This window comes from Nomascus leucogenys, chromosome 17 (genome assembly GCF_006542625.1).
Source record: "Nomascus leucogenys isolate Asia chromosome 17, Asia_NLE_v1, whole genome shotgun sequence".
NCBI lineage: Eukaryota > Metazoa > Chordata > Mammalia > Primates > Hylobatidae > Nomascus > Nomascus leucogenys.
In genome coordinates this window covers 19,473,695-19,498,742 of record NC_044397.1, presented here as the reverse complement: position 1 = coordinate 19,498,742, position 25,048 = coordinate 19,473,695, and the positions used below count along the sequence as shown (strand labels likewise).

At 37.9% G+C, this 25,048-nt stretch overlaps 1 protein-coding gene across 2 annotated transcripts in view; it reads right to left on the bottom strand.

Moving 5' to 3' along the window:
• CCDC148 (coiled-coil domain containing 148) overlaps window positions 1-25,048 on the bottom strand; it is a 297,456-nt gene that overhangs the window by 158,456 nt on the left and 113,952 nt on the right. The window contains exons 4-8 of one of the 2 annotated variants that reach the window (XM_030796687.1): window positions 18,279-18,382; window positions 13,343-13,425; window positions 12,983-13,134; window positions 11,743-11,838; window positions 11,479-11,660 (exon numbers count right to left, since the gene is read on the bottom strand). In XM_030796687.1, coding sequence (XP_030652547.1) covers window positions 11,479-11,660; window positions 11,743-11,838; window positions 12,983-13,134; window positions 13,343-13,425; window positions 18,279-18,382 — 617 coding nt within the window. Of the gene's footprint in view, window positions 1-11,341; window positions 11,661-11,742; window positions 11,839-12,982; window positions 13,135-13,342; window positions 13,426-18,278; window positions 18,383-25,048 lie in introns of those variants that run through there. The other variant, XM_004090882.2, reaches the window with a different exon arrangement.

The window sequence follows — 25,048 nt, the reverse complement described above, 5'->3', positions numbered from 1 at the left end:
AGTTTTAGCAATTATGAATAAAGCTATTATAAACATCCATTTGCAGGTTTTTGCGTTGACATATATTTTTGATTCATTTGGGTAAATACCAAGGAGCATGACTGCTGGATTGTATGGTAAAAGTATATTTAGTTTTGTAAGAAACTGCCAAACTGACTTCCAAAGTGGCCATACTATTTTGAATTCCCACCAGCAATGAATAAGAGGTCCTGTTGCTCTATATATTTATTTGCCAGCATTTGGTGTTGTCAGTGTTCTGGACTTGGGCCATTCTAATAAGTGTGTAGGGGTGTCTTATCGTAATTTGCATTCTCTAGTGGCACATAATGTGCAGCATCTTTTCATGTGCTTATTTACCATCTGTATATCTTTTTGCAGTGGTGTCTTCAGGATTTTGCCCATATTTCAATCAGGTTGTTTCCTTACTGTTGAGTTTTAAAAGTAATTTGTATATTTTGGATAACAGTCTGCTATCAGATGTGTCTTTTGCAAATATTTTCTCTCATTCTGCAGCTTGACTTCTCATTCTCTTGACATTGTCTCTTGCAGAACATAAGTTTGTCATTTTAATGAAGTTCAGCTTATCAATTATTTCATTCATGGATCATGCTTTTGGTCTCAAAAGTCACTGTCATACCCAAGATCATCCAGGTTTTCTCCTATGTTACCTTCTAAGAGTTTTACAGTTTTGTGTCCGACATTTAGGCCTATGATACATTTTGAGCTAATTTTTGTGAAAGGTGTCTAGAGTCTTTTTTTTGAATATGTGTGTCCAGTTGTTCCAGTAACATTTGCTGAAAAGACTATCTTTGCTTCATTGTATTGCCTCCGCTCCTTTATCAAATGTCGCATATATGTGGTCCATTTCCAGGTTTTTTTTGAATTTTTTTTAATTTTAATTTTTAAAATTATACTTTAAATTCTGGGGTACAAGTGCAGAATGTGCAAGTTGGTTACATACGTATACACGTGCCATGGTGGTTTGCTGCACCCATCAACGTGTCACCTACATAAGGTATTTCTCCTAATGCTATCCCTCCCCTAGCCTCTTCCACTCCCCAACAGGCCCCAATGTGTGATGTTCCCCCTTGCTGTGTCCATGTGTTCTCATTGTTCAACTCCTACTTATGAGTGAGAACATGTGGTGTTTGGTTTCTGTTCTTGTGTTAGTTTGCTGAGAATGATTGTTTCCAGCTTAATCCATGTCCCTGCAAAGGACATAAACTCATCCTTTTTTATGGCTGCATAGTATTCCATGGTGTATATGTGCCACATTTTCTTTATCCAGTCTATCACTGATGAGAATTTGGGTTGCTTCCAAGTCTTTGCTATTGTGAATAGTGCCACAATAAACATACGTGGGCATGTGTCTTTATAGCAGCATGATTTATAGTCCTTTGGGTATATACCCAGTAATGGGATGGCTGGGTCAAATGGTATTTCTAGTTCTAGATCCCTGAGGAATTGCCACACTGACTTCCACAATGGTTGAACTATTTACACTCCCACCAACAGTATAAAAGTTTCCTATTTCTTCACATCTTCTCCACACCTGTTGTTTCCTGACTTTTTAGTGATCACCATTCTAACTGGTGTGAGATGCTATCTCACTGTGGTTTTGATTTGCATTTCTCTGATGGCCAGTGAGGATGAGCATTTTTTCATATGTTTTTTGGCTGCATAAATGTCTTCTTTTGAGAAGTGTCTGTTCATATCCTTTGCCACTTTTTGATAGGGTTGATTTTTTCTTGTAAATTTGTTTAAGTTCATTGTAGATTCTGGATATCAGCCCTTTGTCAGATGGGTAGATTGCAAAAATTTTCTCCCATTCTGTAGGTTGTCTGTTCACTCCAATGATAGTTTATCTTGCTGTGTAGAAGCTCTTCAATTAGATCCCATTTGTCAATTTTGGCTTTTGTTGCCATTGCTTTTGGTGTTTTAGTTATGAAGTCTTTGCCCATGACTATGTACGGAATGATATTGCCTAGGTTTTCTTCTAGGGTTGTTATGAGTTTAGGTCTTATGCTTAAGTCTTTAATCCATCTTGAGTTAATTTTTATATAAGGTATAAGGGAAGGGTCCAGTTTCAGTTTTCTGCACATGGCTAGCCAGTTTTCCCAACACCATTTATTAAGTAGGGAATCCTTTCCCCATTGCTTGTTTTTGTCAGGTTTGACAAAGATCAGATGGTTTTAGATGTGTGGTGTTATTTCTGAGACCTCTGTTCTGTTCCATTGGTCTATATGTCTGTTTTGGTACCAGTACCATGCTGTTTTGGTTACTGTAGCCTTGTAGTATAGTTTGAAGTCAGGTAGCATGATGTCTCCAGCTTTGTTCTTCTTGCCCAGGATTGTCTTGGCTATGTGGGCTCTTTTTTGGTTCCATATAAAGTTTAAAGTAGTTTTTTCCAATTCTGTGAAGACAGCCAATGATAGCTTGATGGAGATAGCATTGAATCTACAAATTACTTTGGGCAGTATGGCCATTTTCACGATATTCATTCTTCCTATCCATGAGCATGGAATGTTTTTCCATTTGTTTGTGTCCTTTCTAATTTCCTTGAGTAGTGGTTTGTAGTTCTCCTTGAAGAGGTCCTTCACATCCCTTGTAAATTGTATTCCTAGATATTTTATTCTCTTTGTAGCAATTGCGAATGGGAGTTCACTCATGATGTGACCTGTCACTGGTGTATAGGAATGCTTGTGATTTCTGCACATTGATTTTGTATCCTGAGACTTTGCTGAAGTTGCTTATCAGCTTAAGGACATTTTGGGCTGAGATGATGGGGTTTTCTAGATATACAATCATGTCATCTGCAAACAGAGACAATTTGACTTCTTCTCTTCCTATTTGAATACACTTTATTGCCTTCTCTTGCCTGATTGCCTTGGCCAGAACTTCCAATACTATGCTGAATAGGAATGGTGAGAGAGGGCATCCATGTCTTCTGCCAATTTTCAAAGGGAATGCTTCCAGTTTTTGCTTCCAATATTGGTTGTGGGTTTATCATATCATAAATATCATAATATCTCATAATTATTTTGAGATATGTTCCATCAATATCTAGTTTATGGAGAGTTTTTAGTATGAAGGGTGTTGAATTTTGTCAAAGGCCTTTTGTGCATCTATTGAGATAATCATATGGTTTTTGTCATTGGTTCTGTTTATGTGATGGATTACGTTTATTGATTAGCATATGTTGAACCAGACTTGCATCCCAGATATGAAGCAGACTTGATCGTGGTGGATAAGCTTTTTGATGTGCTACTGGATTTGGTTTGCCAGTATTTTGTTGAGGATTTTTGCATCGATTTTCATCAGGGATATTGGTCTGAAATTTTCTTTTTTTGTTGTGTCTCTGCCAGGTTTTGGTATCAGGATGATGCTGGCCTTATAAAATGAGTTACGGAGGATTCCCTCTTTTTCTATTATTTGGAATAGTTTCAGAAGGAATGGTACCAGCTCTTCTTTGTACCTCTGGTAGAATTTGGCTGTGAATCCATCTGGTCCTGGACTTTTTTTGGTTGTAAGCTATTAATTACTGCCTCAATTTTAGGACTTGTTATTGGTCTACTCAGGGATTCGACTTCTTCCTGGTTTAGACTTGGGAGGTTGTATGTGTCCAGGAATTTATCCATTTCTTCTAGATTTTCTAGTTTATTTGTGTAGAGGTGTTTATAGTATTCTTTGATGGTAGTTTGTATTTCTGTGGGATCGGTGGTGATATTCCCTATAACATTTTTTATTTTGTGTATTTGATTCTTCTCTTTTCTTTTTTATTAGTCTGACTAGCAGTCTATTTTTTTTTTTCGATCTTTTCAAAAAAAGCAGTTCCTGGATTCATTGATTTTTTTGAAGGGTTTTTCTTGTCTGTATCTCCTTCAGTTCTGCTCTGATCTTAGTTATTTCTTGTCTTCTCCTAGCTTTTGAACTTGTTTGCTCTTGCTTCTCTAGTGATATTAGGGTATCAAGTTTAGATCTTTCCTGCTTTCTCTTGTGGGCATTTAGTGCTATAAATTTCCCTCTACAGATTGCTTTAAATGTATCCCAGAGATTCTGGTACGTTGTGTCTTTGTTCTCATTGGTTTCAAAGAACTTATTTATTTCTGCCTTAATTTTGTTATTTACCCAGTAGTCATTCAGGAGCAGGTTGTTCAGTTTCCATGCAGTTGTGTGGTTTTGAGTTTCTTAATCCTGAGTTCTAATTTGATTGCACTGTGGTCTGAGAGACTGTTTGTTATGATTTCCATTCTTTTGCATTTGCTGAGGAGTGTTTTACTTCCAATTAGATGGTCAATTTTAGAATAAGTACGATGAGATGCTGATAAGAATGTATATTCTGTTGATTTTGGGTGGAGAGTTCTGTAGATGTCTATTAGGTCCGTTTGGTCCTGAGCTGAGTTCAATTCCTGGATATCCTTGTTAACTGTCTGTCTCATTGATCTAATATTGACAGTGGGGTGTTAAAGTCTCCACTATTATTGTGTGGGAGTCTAAGTCTCTTTGTAGGTCTCTAAGAACACGCTTTAGGATCTGGGTGCTCCTGTATTGGGTGCACATATATTTAGAATAGTTAGATCTTCTTCTTGCATTGATCCCTTTACCTATTTCTAGGTTCTTTATTCTGTTCTGTGGATCTGCTTGGCTACTCTCTGGCCATATGACACAATCTTGATTACGGTAAGTCTTGAAGTTGGGGAGTATCAGTCCTCCAACTTTGCTCTTCCCTTTCAATATTGATCTGCCTATCTGGGTCTTTCATCTTTCCACATCAAGTTTAGAATCAACTAGCTAGTCAATATCCAAAACATAATTTGCTGGGATTTTTTTTTTATTATACTTTATGTTTTAGGGTACATGTGCACAATGTGCAGGTTTGTTACATATGTATCCATGTGCCATGTTGGTTTGCTGCATCCATTAACTTGTCATTTAGCATTAGGTATATCTCCTAATGCTGTCCCTCCCCCCTCCCCCGACCCCACAACAGTCCCCAGAGTGTGATGTTCCCCTTCCTGTGTCCATGAGTTCTCATTGTTCAATTCCCACCTATGAGTGAGAACATGTGGTGTTTGGTTTTTTGTCCTTGCGATAGTTTACTGAGAATGATGTTTTCCAGTTTCATCCATGTCCCTACAAAGGACATGAACTCATCATTTTTTATGGCTGCATAGTATTCCATGGTGTATATGTGCCACATTTTCTTAATCCAGTCTATCGTTGTTGGACATTTGGGTTGGTTCCAAGTCTTTGCTATTGTGAATAGTGTCGCAATAAACATACGTGTGCATGTGTCTTTACAGCAGCATGATTTATAGTCCTTTGGGTATATACCCAGTAATGGGATGGCTGGGTCAAATGGTATTTCTAGTTCTAGATCCCTGAGGAATCGCCACACTGACTTCCACAATGGTTGAACTAGTTTACAGTCCCACCAACAGTGTAAAAGTGTTCCTATTTCTCCACATCCTCTCCAGCACCTGTTGTTTCCTGACTTTTTAATGATGGCCATTCTAACTGGTGTGAGATGGTATCTCATTGTGGTTTTGATTTGCATTTCTCTGATGGCCAGTGATGATGAGCATTTTTTCATGTGTTTTTTTGGCTACATAAATGTCTTCTTTTGAGAAGTGTCTGTTCATGTCCTTTGCCCACTTTTTGATGGGGTTGTTTGTTTTTTTCTTGTAAATTTGTTTGAGTTCATTGTAGATTCTGGATATTAGCCCTTTGTCAGATGAGTAGGTTGCAAAAATGTTCTCCCATTCTGTAGGTTGCCTGTTCACTCTGATTTTGACTGGGATTGCTTTGAATGCATAGATCAAGTTGGTTCCTTTTATCCTCCCGCTGCCAGAAGCAAAAGGGAATTTTTATCAGATATTTACAGTGGGGACCTGATATAGCTCCTGGAGTAAAACTCACAAAAGTGTGGAGTGCCTCCTATGACTGGGTCCTCCTGGAGTTTTTAACTCTCAGAGTTGTCTGCACTGAGCCTCTAGCAGTTTATCAATTATGGTTCAGGGTTTCTTAGCTCATTACTGGTTCCTGCAGAGGTTTCTGCTCATGTGTTTCTGCTCCAGTAAGTTGTAAGTCTTTGTATCTTTCTGTCTCTCCAATTTTGGGGGAAGCATTTTGCGCTATGGTCTCACTTATCTGATAGAGCAAAGACATCTGATTTTTCAGTTTGTTCAGCTTTTTATTTGTTGTTAGAAGCAAGTGGCAACTATGTTTCTACATCCTAGACTGGAAACCACAAGTCTCTATTTTCTAGAGTTAAAACTTTGAGAGATGATCATGCTAGATTTTTAAAAATATTTATGCCATTGTATTTATTTAAACTCTTTATGAGTTTCACTGAAAATAATAGGCTTTGAATGGCCTTCTCCACTTCAAGATTATTTATTTTTATTTTTATCTCGTTCTTTTATGATTTTCTTTCTTCATATCTTAACGCATCTGGAGGTTATTGAGTCAAATAGAATGAAGAGATCTAACCTTGTCTTCCAATTGCCTATTACCTAATGCTATCTCTTTAATAATCTGATATTACCCCAGTTTTGAAATTAGCCTTTATTGTAAATTAAATCATTATATTTTTCTGCTTTATTTCTGTTTTGTTCCACTGATCTGCTATATACTCCATAGTCACATAGAACTTTCTAATTTATTTTGATTTTAAAATATATATATTTATATTTGGCTGCACAAGTCCCATCCCTCCACCATTAGTTAATCTTCATTTTTAAAGTTTGGCTGATTTTACAAGCTTAATCTTCCTAATAAATTAGAATATTTTAAATAATTTTTCAGATTGATTCCATGAGTCATGGATATTTTGAAGCCAAATCAATTACTGTATTGAATTAGGGATGTTTTTAGTTGCAAACAACTAGAAAGCCAAGTCACACTGGTTTAAGACAATAATTGGACCAATGGCCCTTCAAATTCCAGCAGTGAGGTGGACTTCCCATGCCATTCAAATAAGGCACCAGCTCAGTTTCTCCAGGACTCCTGGGGCCCTGCCCTGTATTCAAAGGCTGTCTTCCTTCGGTCACCAGATGACTGCCAGCAGCAATGTCAGCCATGTGCTTTCTTGGTAACATCCATGCAGAAGAAAAGATACTGCTTCTCACAAGCACCTAACAAAAGTCCGGAGCTTTGCTCAGCGTAGCCTATGCTAACCCTACCCATTCTTCAAAGTTCATAGTGAATTTCGCTTCCTCCATCAACCCTCCTAAGTTATTTTATCCTCAATGTTCCTTTCCTCTGCAGAAATATTAGCATGTGTATTAGTCTGTTCTGATGCTTCTAATAAAGACATACCCAAGACTGGGTAATTTATAAAAGAAAGATGTTTAATTGACTCAGAGTTCCACATGGTTGGGGAGTCCTCACACTCATGGCAGAAGGCAAAGGAGGAACAAAGTCACATTTTACATAGTGGCAGGCAAGAGAGCTTGTGGAGGGGAACTCCCATTTATAAAACCATCAGATCTCGAGACTTATTCACTACCATGAGAACAGTATGGGGGATACTGCCCCCATGATTCAATTATCTCCACCTGGCCCCACCCTTGACATGTGGGGATTATTATAATTCAAGGTGAGATTTGGGTGGGGACACAGCCAAACCATATCAGTATGTGATGTATATTCATCTAATCCTCTCCAGAGGATTAGACCTCCCTGAGCTAGTCACTGTGACCTGGGGAAATGAGGTTGCACTGACTGGTACATACTCCCAATCACTGCCTACCTTTGGATCTAGAGATGGAGTCATTTCAAACCAAACCAGCAAGCTACTATAAAATAGGAAGAATCGAATAAACACTGGGACTAACCATGATGTCCACTGCCTTTAGGCAATGAAAACCTTTTATAATTAAACAATGCCCCCTGGGTATTTCAACTTTCATATGGCATAGCAGTGCACAACTCTCTAAACTATGCACACACTTCTATGAACACAGTCTATGTGAACCCAATAACTAGAACAAAGAGGGGAGAAGGCCATATCAAAGCAGTGAAGATACTGGTAAACTGGAAGTACAAATAATATTATGATTGAACCTATAATTCATTGTCCTAGATACAACAGTATTTTTTTTTTTTTTTTTTTTTTTTATTTTTTTTTTTCATTGCATTTTTTATTTATTTTTTTTTTTACTCGTCATTTATTAGTTTTTAATCTGTCCTTACCAAAATAGTTATGTTCCCTTTGTATATTTCATTGTTAATTCCACTATGAGAGAGAACATGCGGTGTTTGGTTTTTTGTCCTTGTGATAGTTTACTGAGAATGATGTTTTCCAGTTTCATCCATGTCCCTACAAAGGACACGAACTCATCATTTTTTATGGCTGCATAGTATTCCATGGTGTATATGTGCCACATTTTCTTAATCCAGTCTATCGTTGTTGGACATTTGGGTTGGTTCCAACTCTTTGCTATTGTGAATAGTGCCGCAATAAACATACGTGTGCATGTGTCTTTATAGCAGCATGATTTATAGTCCTTTGGGTATATACCCAGTAATGGGATGGCTGGGACAAAAGCCAAAATCGACAAATGGGATCTCATTAAACTAAAGAGCTTCTGCACAGCAAAAGAAACTATCATCAGAATGAACAGGCAACCTACAGAATGGGAGAAAATTTTTGCAACCTACTCATCTGACAAAGGGCTAATATCCAGAATCTACAATGAACTCAAACAAATTTACAAGAAAAAAACAAACAACCCCATCAAAAATGGCAGGACATGAACAACCTTCTCAAAGAAGACATTATGCAGCCAGAAAAACATGAAAAATGCCATCATCACTGCATCAGAAAATCAAATCAAAACCAAGTGAAACATCACACAGTAGAAGCACATAAAAAATCAGAAACAACAGCTGAGAGATGAAAAAAACACTTACACTGTGGACTGTAAACTAGTTCAACATTGAATCAGTGGCGATCCTCAGGATCTCGAACTAGAAATACAACAGTATACTTTTATGCCTTACTGCTCACAAGCCACAGACTACTGATAGCCACCACTTCTGTATTTATTCAAAATCGCTCTTTTACTCTTTCTTCTCAAAGACACAACTCCTGAAACCTCATTCAGCTTTTATTGATGCTTCACTATTTCCTGCCAGCATATTTATACAATATTTTCTTTAGTTGACATTTGCATGTTATTTTTATTTGGTCAGGGTACATGTATATACGTTTCTTCCCCCAAATATTCCAAGCTTTCTCAGAGGCAAAGCCATATACTAAACTAATCTGTCTGTTGAACCCCCTACCAGGGAGCTTGCAATGACTACTGTATTTTAAGTTTTATTCAATAAATATTCATCAAGTGAAACACATCATCATCTGAATAAAATGTATTATGGATAATTATAAGTGGCAAGCAGACTATTAAGCTAGAATTTATGAACTTTATGTTCCTTCAAAGTAGATTCCTACTGTTCCCATAACATGCCTTGCCTTCATTGTTTTTCTTTTCAAATTCAACTCAATTGAACAATCATTTATTTATATGTTAAGGATACAAATATAACTACTAAATTACTTTGTCCTCAAGGGGTTTACAGTCTAGTCATTTAATCTCCTTTCTTAGAATTCCTCCCCACCCTCTTCTGCCTATGGTAAGCGTACCCCTTCTTCAAAGTCCATAGTGAATTTTACTTCCTCCGTCAAGCCTTCCTAAGCTATTTTATCCTCAATATTTCTTCCTTCTGCAGAATTGTTAGCATGTGATATATATTCATCTAATCCTCCACTTAATCTTCAGTAATTTTAATGTAGCTGTGAATCCCAACTGTTTCTGAGTCACACAGGGTTGCATTATGAAAGAGCAGAAATTGAGATTAGATTAAAAAGAAAGAAGGAAAATGGGCTGTGAAGAATAAGTCTTACTGGAAGGAAGCCATTTTAGACTGCTAAGTCAAACTCCTCCCTCTTGAGGAATTACTAACCTAGAAACACCATGATCTCAGCCAGCTTTCTCAGGGAGATTAGGAATCACCTGGGAGAGGAGGTCCTGGGCCAGCCAACTTGCTTTAAATGATAGGGTCAGATTTACCCTCTTCACCGCTACAGTTAATCAGCCTGATTATAATGCCCTCTCCACTACCCAACAAAAAATCCTCTTCCTCTTTCTTGATGAGTTCTAAAATCTCTTTAACAAGATTGGGATGGGAAGTGGGAAGACAATGTTCATTTAACGATTGGAGACTTAAGTGTAGTGCATGGTTGAGTTAGTACTGCACTGTGACTGAGTTCCAGTTAACATGTAATTAATCAATCATTAAGTGTAAATTGTATATTATTATTTCTCAGCTTTACTGCAAGATAGGAAAGAAGAAAGGAAAGGAGAGAGATGGGGAAGGAAAGGCTATCAGGAGACCAAAAGGTGTGTGATGGGGAAAAGCCTCCATCAGAAAAAGGGGACCAACTTCAGGTAGAATCGGCTCTATTCACTGACAAGTGTGCTAAGACAAATAGAAGCTATAACTGAAGAGTTTGGATCAGGAAGCTACCAAGGCAAATAACTCTACTTGGTATAATTTAAGTTTTTTCCCCCGGTAATTTATTTCTTACCGGTAGTAGTTTCATACAGAGGAGCTGCAGTTCACAGGCAATTCATAATAAATATAAATATTTGTCATATTTGTCTTCTTCCATTCCAAAGTTATAAACCTTTTATTTTAATTTACTATAAATGTGTCCCTTCAATAGTTATCTTTTTAAATATACATTCTTTCGGGGAAAATATTGAGGTCGATATCATAGCACACAAAGCTGTTTCCCTACAAAATGTCCCCTAGAAGCTTCATATACACTGTAAGGTAGACCACTGATCTAGTTCAGAGTGGTGTATCTGGATTTGTCATCTAAGTGAATTTTAACATAGAAGACACTAGAGGAGATGACCACTGCCACACTGAATTTTAAATCACTGAACATTATATTCACCATGCAGAAGTGGATAATCATTCTTGGGAGAAAACAAGAAGTCTATTTCCTAAAATAAAATTTAACATATAGAAGAAAATTTTTTTAAATTTAGAAAACATACTCTGTGTTTATTATAGGATAAAATTACAGTCAATTACAAGTAACATGATTCCATGGGTACATTTTCCATTGTATCAATTACTGCAGAGCAGCTTCATATCTTGAAAAGTTGTGGTTATTGAAAATTCATATTTGAAAACTATTTCTTACCTGTGTAGTGAAGAGCTCAATAAGAGATCTTTTCAACATGTCTTAACCTTATAAAAATCTTAAGAACTATTATGTCAAGAATTTTTTTGAAAAAATAAAACCCTTTCTATTCATCAAATAGTCAATCTAAACATTTATTGATTGTATTCCAGTTACATAGTAACTATACAGTAAGTTGGAAGTATAGTGACTCCAAACAAAAATAAAAAGTTAGTGTCAAAAGTCTACACAGGACTCAATTAGTTTTATCTCATCACCTGTATATGTCTTCCAACTGCAGATTAAAGTCTTGAAGCTTCTTTTGATATTTCTGTGTAAACTTACAGAACTCACTGAGAATTGAAGATTTCAAATCAGGGTATGGGCATTCCAAACTTTCTAATTCAATGGGCAGTTCACTAAGGGGGTTAGTCTTTTCTTCCAAAGAATGATCTAGAATCTGAAAAATAGTATATGATTATTTTATTTAACATAAATGACAAATTGATAAACACATAAATTACTAGACACATCACACTTACCTTTATACTCCAGTCTGAAAGATCATTTTCTATTCTCTGTTGCTCCAGGCTAAGTCTTTCAAAGACAGTTTTCAATTGTTTCTTCACAAAGTCAACCTATAGGACATTTGGAACAAGTAGTAAGCAAATTATTGCAAATCATTCCATACTTATATTTAAAGACACAATAATTATTCTCAAAAGCCAATCAGTGATAAAGTTTGAAGACCTGTGGAAGAGAGTTAAAGAGATGCCAGCCAGGTAGGCAGTGACAAATGAGCTGCGATGAGGCTTCTAGACATCCCAAAAATAAGCTCAGAAAGTACAGTGCAGTCACAGTCACTCTGCACCCACATTTTTATTTTCTCTGTGGTAATGCAGAGAACTTACCAGATGTCTCTGCCCCAATCACCCCTTCCTTCCCTTGCATTCTTGCCTCTAATCCCCAGCTGGGCATACATTTATATTTTTTATGAGTATTTATAAAAGCAATATAACATTACAGAATAACTGAAAAGTAGAAAAAATTAAAACCACCTAAATTTTTATCAAACATAGCACACCTATACTCAAGAAGTTTATGCTCAATTGAGGGGAAGCAGTTGACAAACTAATAAAAAAATATGTGAGAAAGGGTCAGGAGCAGGAAGGCAATGTCAAAATAGGGTGGTGTGATAGGGAGTGACTGTGGCTTCTCAGCACAGGCCTCTCAGAGAAGAGGACATTTGAGCCAAGATCTAAATGGCAGAGTCACATCAACAGGACAGAGGAAATAGCCAGTACAGGAATGGGCCTGGCATGTTGGAGAAACAGAAGGAAGGCCAGCCTGGGTGTGACTGAGCTTTTATGGCAAAGGGGAAATGTCAGGTAGCAGATGTGACTGAAGAAGCAAAAAGGGGGCTAGGTGGATAGAAGGACTTATGTACTCACAGGAGCCCCTGGGGAATTTCAGCAACAGATGACTTAATCCGCCTGTGCTGGGGTAAGATCCCAGGATGCACTGGGAGGAGAGGCAAGAATGAAAGCAGGGAAGCCAGTTATGAGGCCACTGGAACATTCCAGGCAAGAAATGAGGGTGCTCGACAGAGTTCAGGCATGTGTTTAAAATATTTAGTGGATAGAATTAGCTGACCTTCTATTTAAATATTAATTACTTATTAACTAATATACAAGTCACACATGTTTGTTTCTTATCTCAAACTCTTCTAGTTGGGACAAAAATGAAATATTACATTATGGAAAATAAAGGTAACATACTAACCTCTTCCAATACTTTCACGGAGTTAAACTCAATATGTGGGTGTGAATGCTGTAAAGTGTGATGCTGTCTGTATTTTAGATCTGCTCTCAGCTGCTGAATAGGATTTATTACATTTTTAAGATATGTGCACCGTTGTTCTGATAGCTCTTGCTCTATGGTGAAACAACATTGAATCAAAGGAACACATTATTATTTTAAGTGTCTCCAAAAACAGATCATTAGAGTACAGATTTATCTGGGGATTTCCTTAGAAAAAAACAAATGGCAGTTAATATTAAAAGAACATGAATATATATGAATATTAAAAGAACATTCTTCAAAATAAAACTCCCCTTTAAATATAGGATCAAAAAAACTTACCAAAATTTGTAAGGTCACAAAGACATTCATTTCCAATGTTCTCTTCATTGAGAAGGGATTTTATTTCAGATTCCATTTTACATCTGAAATAGACTTACAATCATAAACATGTATCTAGGTTTTAAAAAAATAACCAAAGAGATATTTAATCTAATATGGCTTTGTCATCTGTTCATTTAAACCATGAACTAAATTCCTAACATGGCTTGAGTCCTTGCTAGACACTGAGGTAGATGCATAGGCTCAGGCAGAAGAAACAGCGTGAGCAAAGGCCAGCCCACAGCAGGTCCTGACATTGCATGTGGAGAGGGCCCAGGGCATTGGGAAGCACTGAAGGTCAGTAGGCTGACCTCACTTCCTCAGATCTGTGTTTCAGAAAGATTCCCAAGACAAGATAGAGCAGAAGGAGATGTGAGCAATAGAGATGGAAGATGAAGAGGAGGGGATCAGACAAATCTAGACCAACAAGGAGGTAATTTTAAAAGTTCAGAAAGGATGAGACCCTGAATTACAGAGGTAAAAGTATACTTTATTTTTAATATACTAATAAGAGCAACAAATCTTCATGAGCTTATATATGTATACATATATATGTGTACATCCGTATGTACACATATATATATGGTTTTTTTTTTTTGGACTGAGTCTCGCTTGGTCACCCAGGCTGGAGTGCAGTGGCGCAATCTCGGTTCACTGCAACCTCCGTCTCCTGAGTTCAAGTGATTCTCATGCCTAACCCTCCCGAGTAGGTGGAACTATAGGCATGTGACACCACACCTAGCTAATATGTGTGTGTGTGTATTTTTATTAGAGACAGGGTTTCACTATGTTGGCCAGGCTGGTCTTGAACTCCTGACCTCAGGTGATCCGCCCACCTTGGCCTCCCAAAGTGCCAGGATTACAGGTGTGAGTCACCACACCTGGCCTATATATTTTTAAAATATAGTCATTTTTTAGAATAAAACCATAACTAACTCTAAAAGGGCATCCAAAAATATTATAGTCTACCCCTTGCTTATGGCAGAATCGATTAAATCATATAAAAGTTTTATGACTATTACAGTATTAAAATGGTATAATACAAAAAAGCAGCAATTATAATCCTTTAATATAATTATTATTTTAATTTTTCCAGATAAGTTTTTAGCCCTCATCTACATGTAGATATATTTTACATGGTCATAACATGGCATATTTAACATTTTATGTTGTGGGATTTTTTTTTTTTACTAACACTAGTGTTTTTTTTAGATATTTCTAAACAGTTTTCACAATTATCATTTAATGACTCCATAGTATTCCATTTTTTGTATGTGTCATTATTTTCTTTTTTTTTTTTTTTTTTTGAGAAGGAGTCTTGCTGGGTCGCCCAGGCTGAAGTGCAATGGCGCGATCTCGGCTCACTGCAACCTCCACCTCCCAGGTTCTAGCAATTCTCCTGCCTCAGCCTCCTGAGTAGCTGGGACTACAGGTGCGTGCCACCATGCCCGGCTAATTTTTGTATTTTTAGCAGAGACAGGGTTTCACCGTGTTGGCTAGGCTAGTCTCAAACTCCTGACCTCAGGTGATCCACCTTCCTCGGCCTCCCAAAGTGCTGTGTCATAATTTTCTAAGCCAATTTACACGGGACAAGGTTTTGTTTTTTGTTTAAATGTATAAAGGAGGGGTGATATTGTAAATGATACCTCACTGTCTATTTTTCCAGCAGGTAGTTTCTGCCAGAAATATTTTTAAGATCACATTTGCAACTGTTACATGGAGGATGAGTGCATAATGGTTGAGTCAAACCAGAAGTTATTCCAGAACAGATTTGTTTAACCAAAAACACAGCACTTAAAAACCATCTAGCTCGGCACCCAGAAAGTCATAACAGAGCATACAAACTGCCAAAAAAAATGAAGATATGGGTAATTTTTGATGTTCTGAGGAGAGTGATTCTCCAGCTAGAACTTTGGCACCTTTCTGGAAGGATAAGAATCTATACCAAGGTAGACACCTGAAGGCTCAAAAATGCCCTTCACCAGGGTGTCTTATCTGCAGGTGGTTGCACTGAGTAGATGAATACATCATCTGGGCAAATGAGCACACAAAAACTTAAGGGAGGCCGGGCGCAGTGGCTCACGCTTGTAATCCCAGCACTTTGGGAGGCCGAGGCGGGCAGATCACGAGGTCAGGAGATCGAGACCACGGCGAAACCCCGTCTCTACTAAAAATACAAAAAATTAGCCAGGCGTGGTGGTGGGCGCCTGTAGTCCCAGCTACTCGGAGAGGCTGAGGCAGGAGAATGGCGTGAACCTGGGAGGTGGTGCTTGCAGTGAGCCGAGATTGCGCCACTGCACTGCAGCCTGGGCGACAGAGCAAGACTCCGTCTCAAAAAAAAAAAAAAAAAAAAAAAACTTAAGGGATTCTTTGTGGTACCAGAATGAAACAAGGGAGAAAGTGCCTCTGGAAAAGTGTATCAAAAACCTCAAGGGGTATAGTTTGATTAAGCATAACACAATTTAAATAAAACTGTATAAATGTAAATATTAAACAATTTTACATTTGAAAATTTTGTCTAGTTTTCTTAGTACAGATTTCAAACAATTAAAGTTTGGCAACATGTTTTCATTTTGTTTTGTTGTTTTTAGACATGGGGTCTCACGATGTTGCCCAGGCTAGAGTGCAGTGGCTGTTCACGGGTGCAATCATAATGTACTGAAGGCTTGAACACCTAGGCTGAAGTGATCCTCCTGCCTCAGCCTCCCACGTAGCTGGGACTACTGGTATGCACCACCACACCCTGGCAAAATTTCTTTTATTTTTGCCAGCAAAGCTAGACCAATTGGATCTCAGGTGATGTAAACAGAACCCTGTAGAAAAAGGAAAAAACTACTCAACTCCAAGGTCAGAGAGCACAGAAGTTAGGGGCAAACGTTCCAATCCCAGCTCCACACAGACTAGGTTATTTATGACCTACAAATTAACTTTCATCATCTGAGACTCAAGATTCTCATCTGTAAAACTGAGAGAGCAATAACGACTACTTTGTAGGGTCGTTGTAAATATTAAAGGAGATAAAACATGTACAGGACTTAACATATTCAGTTGGTACAAAAATAATTGTGGCTTTTGCCCAACCTAATATTACCCGGCACATATTAAATTACCTAACAAATGTTAGGTGTTATTGTAGGCCCTTATCCTCTGCCTGCCTGAGATTCTTAAATGTTGTCTTCTATGGTGAGGCATAGAATCTTACTTATTAAAAAGGGATGTCGATTTCTAAAGGTTGACAAACACTGTTAGGACTTTAACTACTTCTAATTTGTTGGTGGCCCTAAATTCTCCACAAGGTAGTCATTTCTCTAACTTATCTCCTATTGCTGTTAGCTTTCAGTTGCACTGAACACAAATTGAAATTAGCCTGCATTTTAGAATAACATAGAAACTTATCCTGGAATTCTTCATTTTGTCCAATTTTCAGCCCTTACAAGTTCTGAGACATTAAGGTTATCATTACTTAAGTGTTCCTCACCTCCATTTTCTTTGTGTCATTCCAGGTCAGCCAAAAGAATTATTTCCCATAATGATATGTATACACCTCTTCTACCTAGCTTACGAACGACTTAATATACACATTAAGAAAATGTGGAATAGCCAAGATTTAAAAAAAACAAAAAACTTTACCCAGTGTCTTCCTTTACATTTGAACTTGAATCAGTGAACACCACAATTAAAGCTTTCTAATGGCTTTCCTTTTTGTCATGTTTCAAGTTATGCACATTTGCAAAAAAAAATTTCAATAGGCTCAAACATTCACTCCACAATACGTGACTTTTTGAGGGATAAGATGGGTCTAATTGTATTTAGAAACTTTACTTAGAATAAGACCACAGAAATTAACCCTTTTGATATAAAATAAATGCTTTAAAATGCACCTTTTAAAAGCACACTTTATAAATATCATCATTAAAACAAGTATGCAAGCTATAAATGAAGGAGAAACACATCTGCCTTCTCTTTTTGCCCTGACCTTTAAAAACACTAACTTTTCAAAGATTGCAATTAAGATCAACTGTAGAATCAATATTGCATTTTTTTTTTGAGACAGAGTCTCACTGTCGCCCAGGCTGGAGTGCAGTGGCGCGATCTCGGCTCACTGCAGGCTCCGCCCACCGGGGTTCACGACATTCTCCCGCCTCAGCCTCTCCGAGTAGCTGGGACTACAGGCGCCCGCCACCACGCCCAGCTAATTTTTTGTATTTTTAGTAGAGACGGGGTTTCACTGTGTTAGCCAGGATGGTCTCGATCTCCTGACCTCCTGATCCGCCCGCCTCAGCCTCCCAAAGTGCTGGGATTACAGGCATGAGCCACCGCGCCTGGCCTCAATATTTCATTTTAATTTATCTTTACGTGACGGCTGGAAATAATAACAAAAGTCAAAAAGCAAAATTGAGTAAGTTAGTCATGATGCACTTACACCCAGAAATCATTTGCAACTTGAACTCCTTGTTCATTAGTTCATCCATGTATTAAAAGCATTTGCATCTCTATGTATTCTACTATATAAAAATGAATATGATGAGATGTTAGCCCGTGATGGGATCTTTACCACTTTATAGGGAAGAAAAAACATGTATCCAAAACATTATAATCCAATATGCTAAGTATGATACAAGTAAATACAAGTTATGAGAGTGGGAGTGTGGAAGTGATTGACACATACAGAAGATCATCTTCTTTCCGAAAGGAAGCAAAAGCCATATTAATATATTCACTGGATTTCAGATTAAGCTGAGGAAATCAAAGGATTTTAATTTGACTCACATTCAAATTGTAACTTTAAATTTTTATTGTAATGGTTAATTAACATGGAACATTATAGAACATCTGACGAGATAAGTGCTATTCCTAGTAATTCCTACGTGTTCTTACTATGTCCCCCAGTTCTTACCTGACTTCATTCAGCCTCTGGTATTCCTGCCACCACACTTGCTTGTGTTGTTTTATTAGTGTTTGTTCTTTGGATATCTTTGAAGTCAACATTGCTTTTCTGATCTAGATTTAGAGGAACAAAAGAGGAGCAACTTCAAAGTTTTCAGAATGTGTTTTTCACAACAGAAATGCTTAATAGTTAAATAGTTGCTCTTTTAAAATTCTTATTAGTGCATCTCCTAACACAAAATCTACCTAAAATAAATTTGATTTTTTAAAGCAGGGAGGAGAAAGAAAAATGGTTTGGAATACTGACAAACTTAAAAACTGTTTTTAAAGTACTTATTAAAACAAAGGCAAAGTCATTCTATTTTCCATACATGAAATAGATAATACCTTAATTCATATAACCCCAGAAAATTTTTCAAGAGGTTTCATTTCACCCCCTTTGGATTCATCTTCCCTGTCAGGCATAATAGGTATCTTTATTCACATTTTTGGAGGAGAATATTTATTGAATGTATGAGAAGTTAAAAGATGTGGTCAAGATTATAAAGCTCATAAATATCAGAGTAACAAAGAACCTTGATGTTTAGATTGGTTTCTATCTGATCCCTCAGCATAAGATGGGAAAGGTTCCTTGGATAAGTTTTTAGAAAGCCTGGCTTCAACACTTACTAGAAATATGACCTTGAACACACAATTTTAATCTTTCAACTCTAAGTACGTCTTTGTAAAAGAATTTTTTTAATTTAAGCAAATATTTATTTGAAGATACTTAAAGAAATATGAAAAATCATGTAGCATTGAAATCTAAATTTTCAACTAAAAGTAATTTTTCCTCAATTTTACAACTTTTTAAAAATGTAGCACATAATTAATGATTTTGGGTTTCTGCTGAAAGGTTATATCAGCCCTGGATCTGTTTGCCTTAGATCCATTTCTGGCTGTTTGCCTGATCTGCTCCATCTCACAGAGCAGCCTGTGTTTCTCAGGCACCCCTATCAGTTGGCTTCAGCCAAAGCAAGACCGTGGGATGGGAGACTGAAGGCAGGGAAGAAAGGAGAAGCCGAAGGACTATGTCATCTTGCCTTCTCTACTCTCACAGAGCCTCCAGGAGCATTTGCATTGTATCCATTGCCCCAACTTTTCTCTGAACAGTTCTACTATAGTTCCAGCTATCTCCGGGTAACCTCACCCCAGGAATTTGACATGGCCTTGCTTCTTCTGTATGTCCCTCTGACCTACGGATGGCAGTGATTTCCTGTACTTGTCAATCTCTGTATTGCCTCCCAGCCCTTCGCCTTCTCAGTGCTATCACCTGCATAAACATTTTCCTACATTAAAAACCCCTCTACTCTAAATCCTCAAGTGATGTCTGTTCCCTGGTTAGACTCTAACTTTTACTCATGCGTACTCCAAACCGAAGTATTCCATATTAACAATTTTAAACTACAAACGTGAAAATCAGAAACTTGATGAAATACGCATATTTCAAAATTTCTCTGCTGTTAAAGTACTTAGGACCCTAAAAGCTTTAAAAGATCAATACTAGAGATGTAAAGACTTCAGAAGACAAGTTCTAAAAAGGAATCTTTATAATGCATGCTATTTCCAGCCATCATTCACTGATTGCTTTAACCTTGAGTTTATCTTTCTGCTATTCTGCTTACTGATTCAAAATTAGAGGTATAAGAAAACAACCCAAAGATTACTTTTAAAAAATACAAAATCAAAGTCAAATATTTCCTAAGAAGGTAAGAGTGTTACAATTATAAAATTTAGGAGGAAAGTACATTTTTAAAAGCACAGGACACTGCAGGAAAACATTCAGCAGTCTCTATTTTACCTACCAAAAAATATAAGTACACAGTATTTCTAAAATCTGACATTTTAACGTTCACCTTAAGAATGCTTAAAACTCATTCCAGCCATTTACCATACACAGTCTCTAAAGTTTGTTGCAACAGATACAACTTTTAAAATTAGATTTCTTCGGCATATTTGGTACATATTGTACAAAAAAATTAAAATACATTGGTGAAAGACAGAGACACATTTTTATAGTTTGAAAAAAAATCAATGCTCTCACCTTTGGGCCCATGGAAAGTTCAATTAAGTAGACTATAAAAGTCAAAATAAAGCTACTGTTTTTCAATAGACAATTCCAATATTTTGCAGAACATACTGATTTTTTTTTATAAATTCACTCATTGATTCCACTTCTATCCTTGGGCCAAAAATGAAAAAAAAAAGTCTTAAAAAGAACAAAAAGATTTAAAGTTCTATCTTTACCAACACAGAGATGTCTAGGAGATTCCAATCCATTTTACTGGGCAATACACCATATGAAGTCAATACTTAGGGTGAATGATAATTTGTGCAGAATCCTGACGATTCAAAAATACTCTGGAAACATGCCAAAACAATGAATTCATAAAACAATCAGAAACCAGGGGTTTCCTGTGTATGGCTTATTGTGATGGTCCAAGATAATAAAACCCTAAATAGGCACCCTGAAATATTACAAAAGCCCTTTGAACCACAAGATGCATCTTTTGAGACAGACGTCAATAACTAGTAGACCACAGGTTACATGTATGTATATGTTTGTCAAATTTCACTGGGATGTATGTTTGAGATATATACATTTTACTATATGTGAGTTATAACTCAATAAAGAACTGTTAACATAAATAAAAAGAAAAAAACAAGTACAGTAAGATGCAATTTCTCATTTATCGGGTTGACAAAAACTCAATTGTTTAACAAAACATTGTGAGGCTACAGAAAGCATGTTCCGTCTAATATTGCTAGTGGGAATACAAAGTGATACAATCCCCATAGAAGAGAATTTGGAGATTTATCACAAGATTTCATATGGATTTATCCTGTGACCTAGCAAATTCATTTATAGAAATCCATCTGAAAACTATACTGGCAAAAGTATAAAAGATATATGCACAAAGCTATTCACTGCAGTACCATTTGTAATAGAAAAAGATTAGAGCACAAAACTTCCATCAGCAAGTGTTCTTGCCAAAATTAATTGAACTTGAATCTGATCAAGTCCCTAAATATAACTATCAATTTACTGGAAATATGAGAAATAGAAAAACATGTTGAATGACACCATCAGGATGTAATCTGCCTAATTCAGACTATAAGACAAACAATACCATTTCTTCAAAAAATAAAGTACAAAATACAAAAGGATAGCGGAGCAAATCTAAAAAAAACAATTATGGGGGGTGGAGCCAAGATGGCCGAATAGGAACAGCTCCAGTCTACAGCTCCCAGCCTGAGCCACACAGAAGACGGGTGACTTCTGCATTTCCATCTGAGGTACTGGGTTCATCTCACTAGGGAGTGCCAAACAGTGGGTGCAGGACAGCTGGTACAGCGCACTGTGCGTGAGCCAAAGCAGGGCGAGGCATTGCCTCACTCGGGAAGTGCAAGGGGTCAGGGAGTTCCCTTTCCTAGTCAAAGAAAGGGGTAACAGATGACACCTGGAAAATCGGGTCAGTCCCACCCTAATACTGCGCTTTTCCAACGGGCCTGGAAAACGGCACACTAGGAGATTGTGTCCCGCACCTGGCTCAGAGGGTCCTATGCCCACGGAGTCTCACTGATTGCTAGCACAGCAGTCTGAGATCAAACTGCAAGGTGGCAGCGAGGCTGGGGGAGGGGCGCCCGCCATTGCCCAGGCTTGCTTAGGTAAACAAAGCAGCCAGGAAGCTCGAACTGGGTGGAGCCCTCCACAGCTCAAGGAGGTCTGCCTGCCTCTGTAGGCTCCACCTCTGGGGGTAGGGCACAGACAAACAAAAATTCAGCAGGAACCTCTGCAGACTTAAATGTCCCTGTCTGACTGACAGCTTTGAAGAGAGTAGTGGTTCTCCCAGCACGCAGCTGGAGATCTGAGAACGGACAGACTGCCTCCTAAAGTGGGTCCCTAACCCCCAAGCAACCTAACTGGGAGGCACCTCCCAGTAGGGACAGACTGACACCTCACTCAGCAGGGTACTCCTCTGAGACAAAACTTCCAGAGGAACTATCAGACAGCTGCATTTGTGGTCTCCTGAAAATCCGCTGTTCTGCAGCCACCGCTGCTGACACCCAGCCAAACAGGGTCTGGAGTGGACTTCTAGCAAACTCCAACAGACCTGCAGCTGAGGGTCCTGTCTGGTAGAAGGAAAACTAACAAACAGAAAGGACATCCACACCAAAAACCCATCTGTACATCACCATCATCAAAGACCAAAAGTAGATAAAACCACAAAGATGGGGAAAAAACAGAGCAGAAAAACTGGAAACTCTAAAAAGCAGAGCACCTCTCCTCCTCCAAAGGAACGCAGTTCCTCACCAGCAACGGAACAAAGCTGGACGGAGAATGACTTTGACGAGTTGAGAGAAGAAGGCTTCAGACGATCAAACTACTCAGAGCTACAGGAGGAAATTCAAAACAATAGCAAAGAAGTTAAAAACTTTGAAAAAAAATTAGACAAATGGACAACCAGAATAACCAATGGAGAGAAGGGCTTAAAGCAGCTGATGGAGCCGAAAGCCAAGTATCGAGAACTACGCGAAGATTGCAGAAGCCTCAGTAGCCGATGCAATCAACTGGAAGAAAGGGCATCGCTGATGGAAGATGAAATGAATGAAATGAAGCGAGAAGGGAAGTTTAGAGAAAAAAGAATAAAAAGAAACGAACAAAGCCCCCAAGAAATTTGGGACTATGTGAAAAGACCAAACCTACGTCTGATTGGTGTACCTGAAAGTGACGGGGAGAATGGAACCAAGTTGGAAAACACTCTGCAAGATATTATCCAGGAGAACTTCCCCAATCTAGCAAGGCAGGCCAACATTCAGATTCAGGAAATACAGAGAACGCCACAAAGATACTCCTCGAGAAGAGCAACTCCAAGACACATAATTGTCAGATTCACCAGAGTTGAAATGAAGGAAAAAATGTTAAGGGCGGCCAGAGAGAAAGGTTGGGTTACCCACAAAGGGAAGCCCATCAGATTAACAGCTGATCTCTCAGCAGAAACTCTACAAGCCAGAAGAGAGTGGGGGCTGACATTCAACATTCTTAAAGAAAAGAATTTTCAACCCAGAATTTCATATCCAGCCAAACTGAGCTTCATAAGCGAAGGAGAAATAAAATACTTTACAGACAAGCAAACGCTGAGTCATTTTGTCACCACCAGGACTGCCCTAAAAGAGCTCCTGAAGGAAGCCCTAAACATGGAAAGGAACAATCAGTACCAGCCACTGCAAAAACATGCCAAATTGTAAAGACCATCAACGCTAGGATGAAACTGCATCAACTAACGAGCAAAATAACCAACTAACATCATAATGACAGGATCAGATTCACACATAACAATATTAACGTTAAATGTAAATGGGCTAAATGCTCCAATTAAAAGACACAGACTGGCAAACTGGATAAGGAGACAGGACCCATCAGTGTGCTGTATTCAGGAAACCCATCTCACGTGCAGAGACACACATAGACTCAAAATAAAGGGATGGAGGAAGATCTATCAAGCAAATGGAAAACAAAAAAAGGCAGGGGTTGCAATCCTAGTCTCTGATAAAATAGACTTTAAACCAACAAAGATCAAAGAGACAAAGAAGGCCATTACATAATGGTAAAGGGATCAATTCAACAAGAAGAGCTAACTGTCCTAAACATATATGCACCCAACACAGGAGCACCCAGATTCATAAAGCAAGTCCTGAGTGACCTACAAAGGGACTCAAACTCCTACACAATAATAATGGGAGATTTTAACACCCCACTGTCAACATGAGACAGCAAGTTAACAAGGATATCCAGGAATTGAACTCAGCTCTCCACAAAGTGGACCTAATAGACATCTACAGAACTCTCCACCCCAAATCAACAGAATATACATTTTTTTTCAGCACCACACCACACCTATTCCAAAATTGACCACATAGTTGGAAGTAAAGCTCTCCTCAGCAAATGTAAAAGAACAGAAATTATAACAATAGATTCAATGCCATCCTCATCAAGCTACCAATGACTTTCTTCATAGAATTGGAAAAAACTACTTTAAAGTTCATATGGAACCAAAAAAGAGCCCGCATCGCCAAGTCAATCCTAAGCCAAAAGAACAAAGCTGGAGGCATCACACTACCTGACTTCAAACTATACTACAAGGCTACAGTAACCAAAACAGCATGGTACTGGTACCACAACAGAGACATAGATCAATGGAACAGAACAGAGCCCTCAGAAATAATGCCACATATCTACAACTATCTGATCTTTGACAAACCTGACAAAAACAAGAAATGGGGAAAGGATTCCCTATTTAATAAATGGTGCTGGGAAAACTGGCTAGCCATATGTAGAAAGCTGCAACTGGATCCCTTCCTTACACCTTATACAAAAATTAATTCAAGATAGATTAAAGACTTAAATGTTAGACCTAAAACCATTAAAATCCTACAAGAAAACCTAGGCAATACCATTCAGGACATAGGCATGGGCAAGGACTTCATGTCTAAAACACCAAAAGCAATGGCAACAAAAGCCAAAATTGACAAATGGGATCTAGTTAAACTAAAGAGCTTCTGCACAGCAAAAGAAACTACCATCAGAGTGAACAAGCAACCTACAGAATGGGAGAAAATTTTTGCAACCTACTCATCTGACAAAGGGCTAATATCCAGAATCTACAATGAACTCAAACAAATTTACAAGAAAAAAACATACAACCCCATCAAAAAGTGGGCAAAGGACATGAACAGACA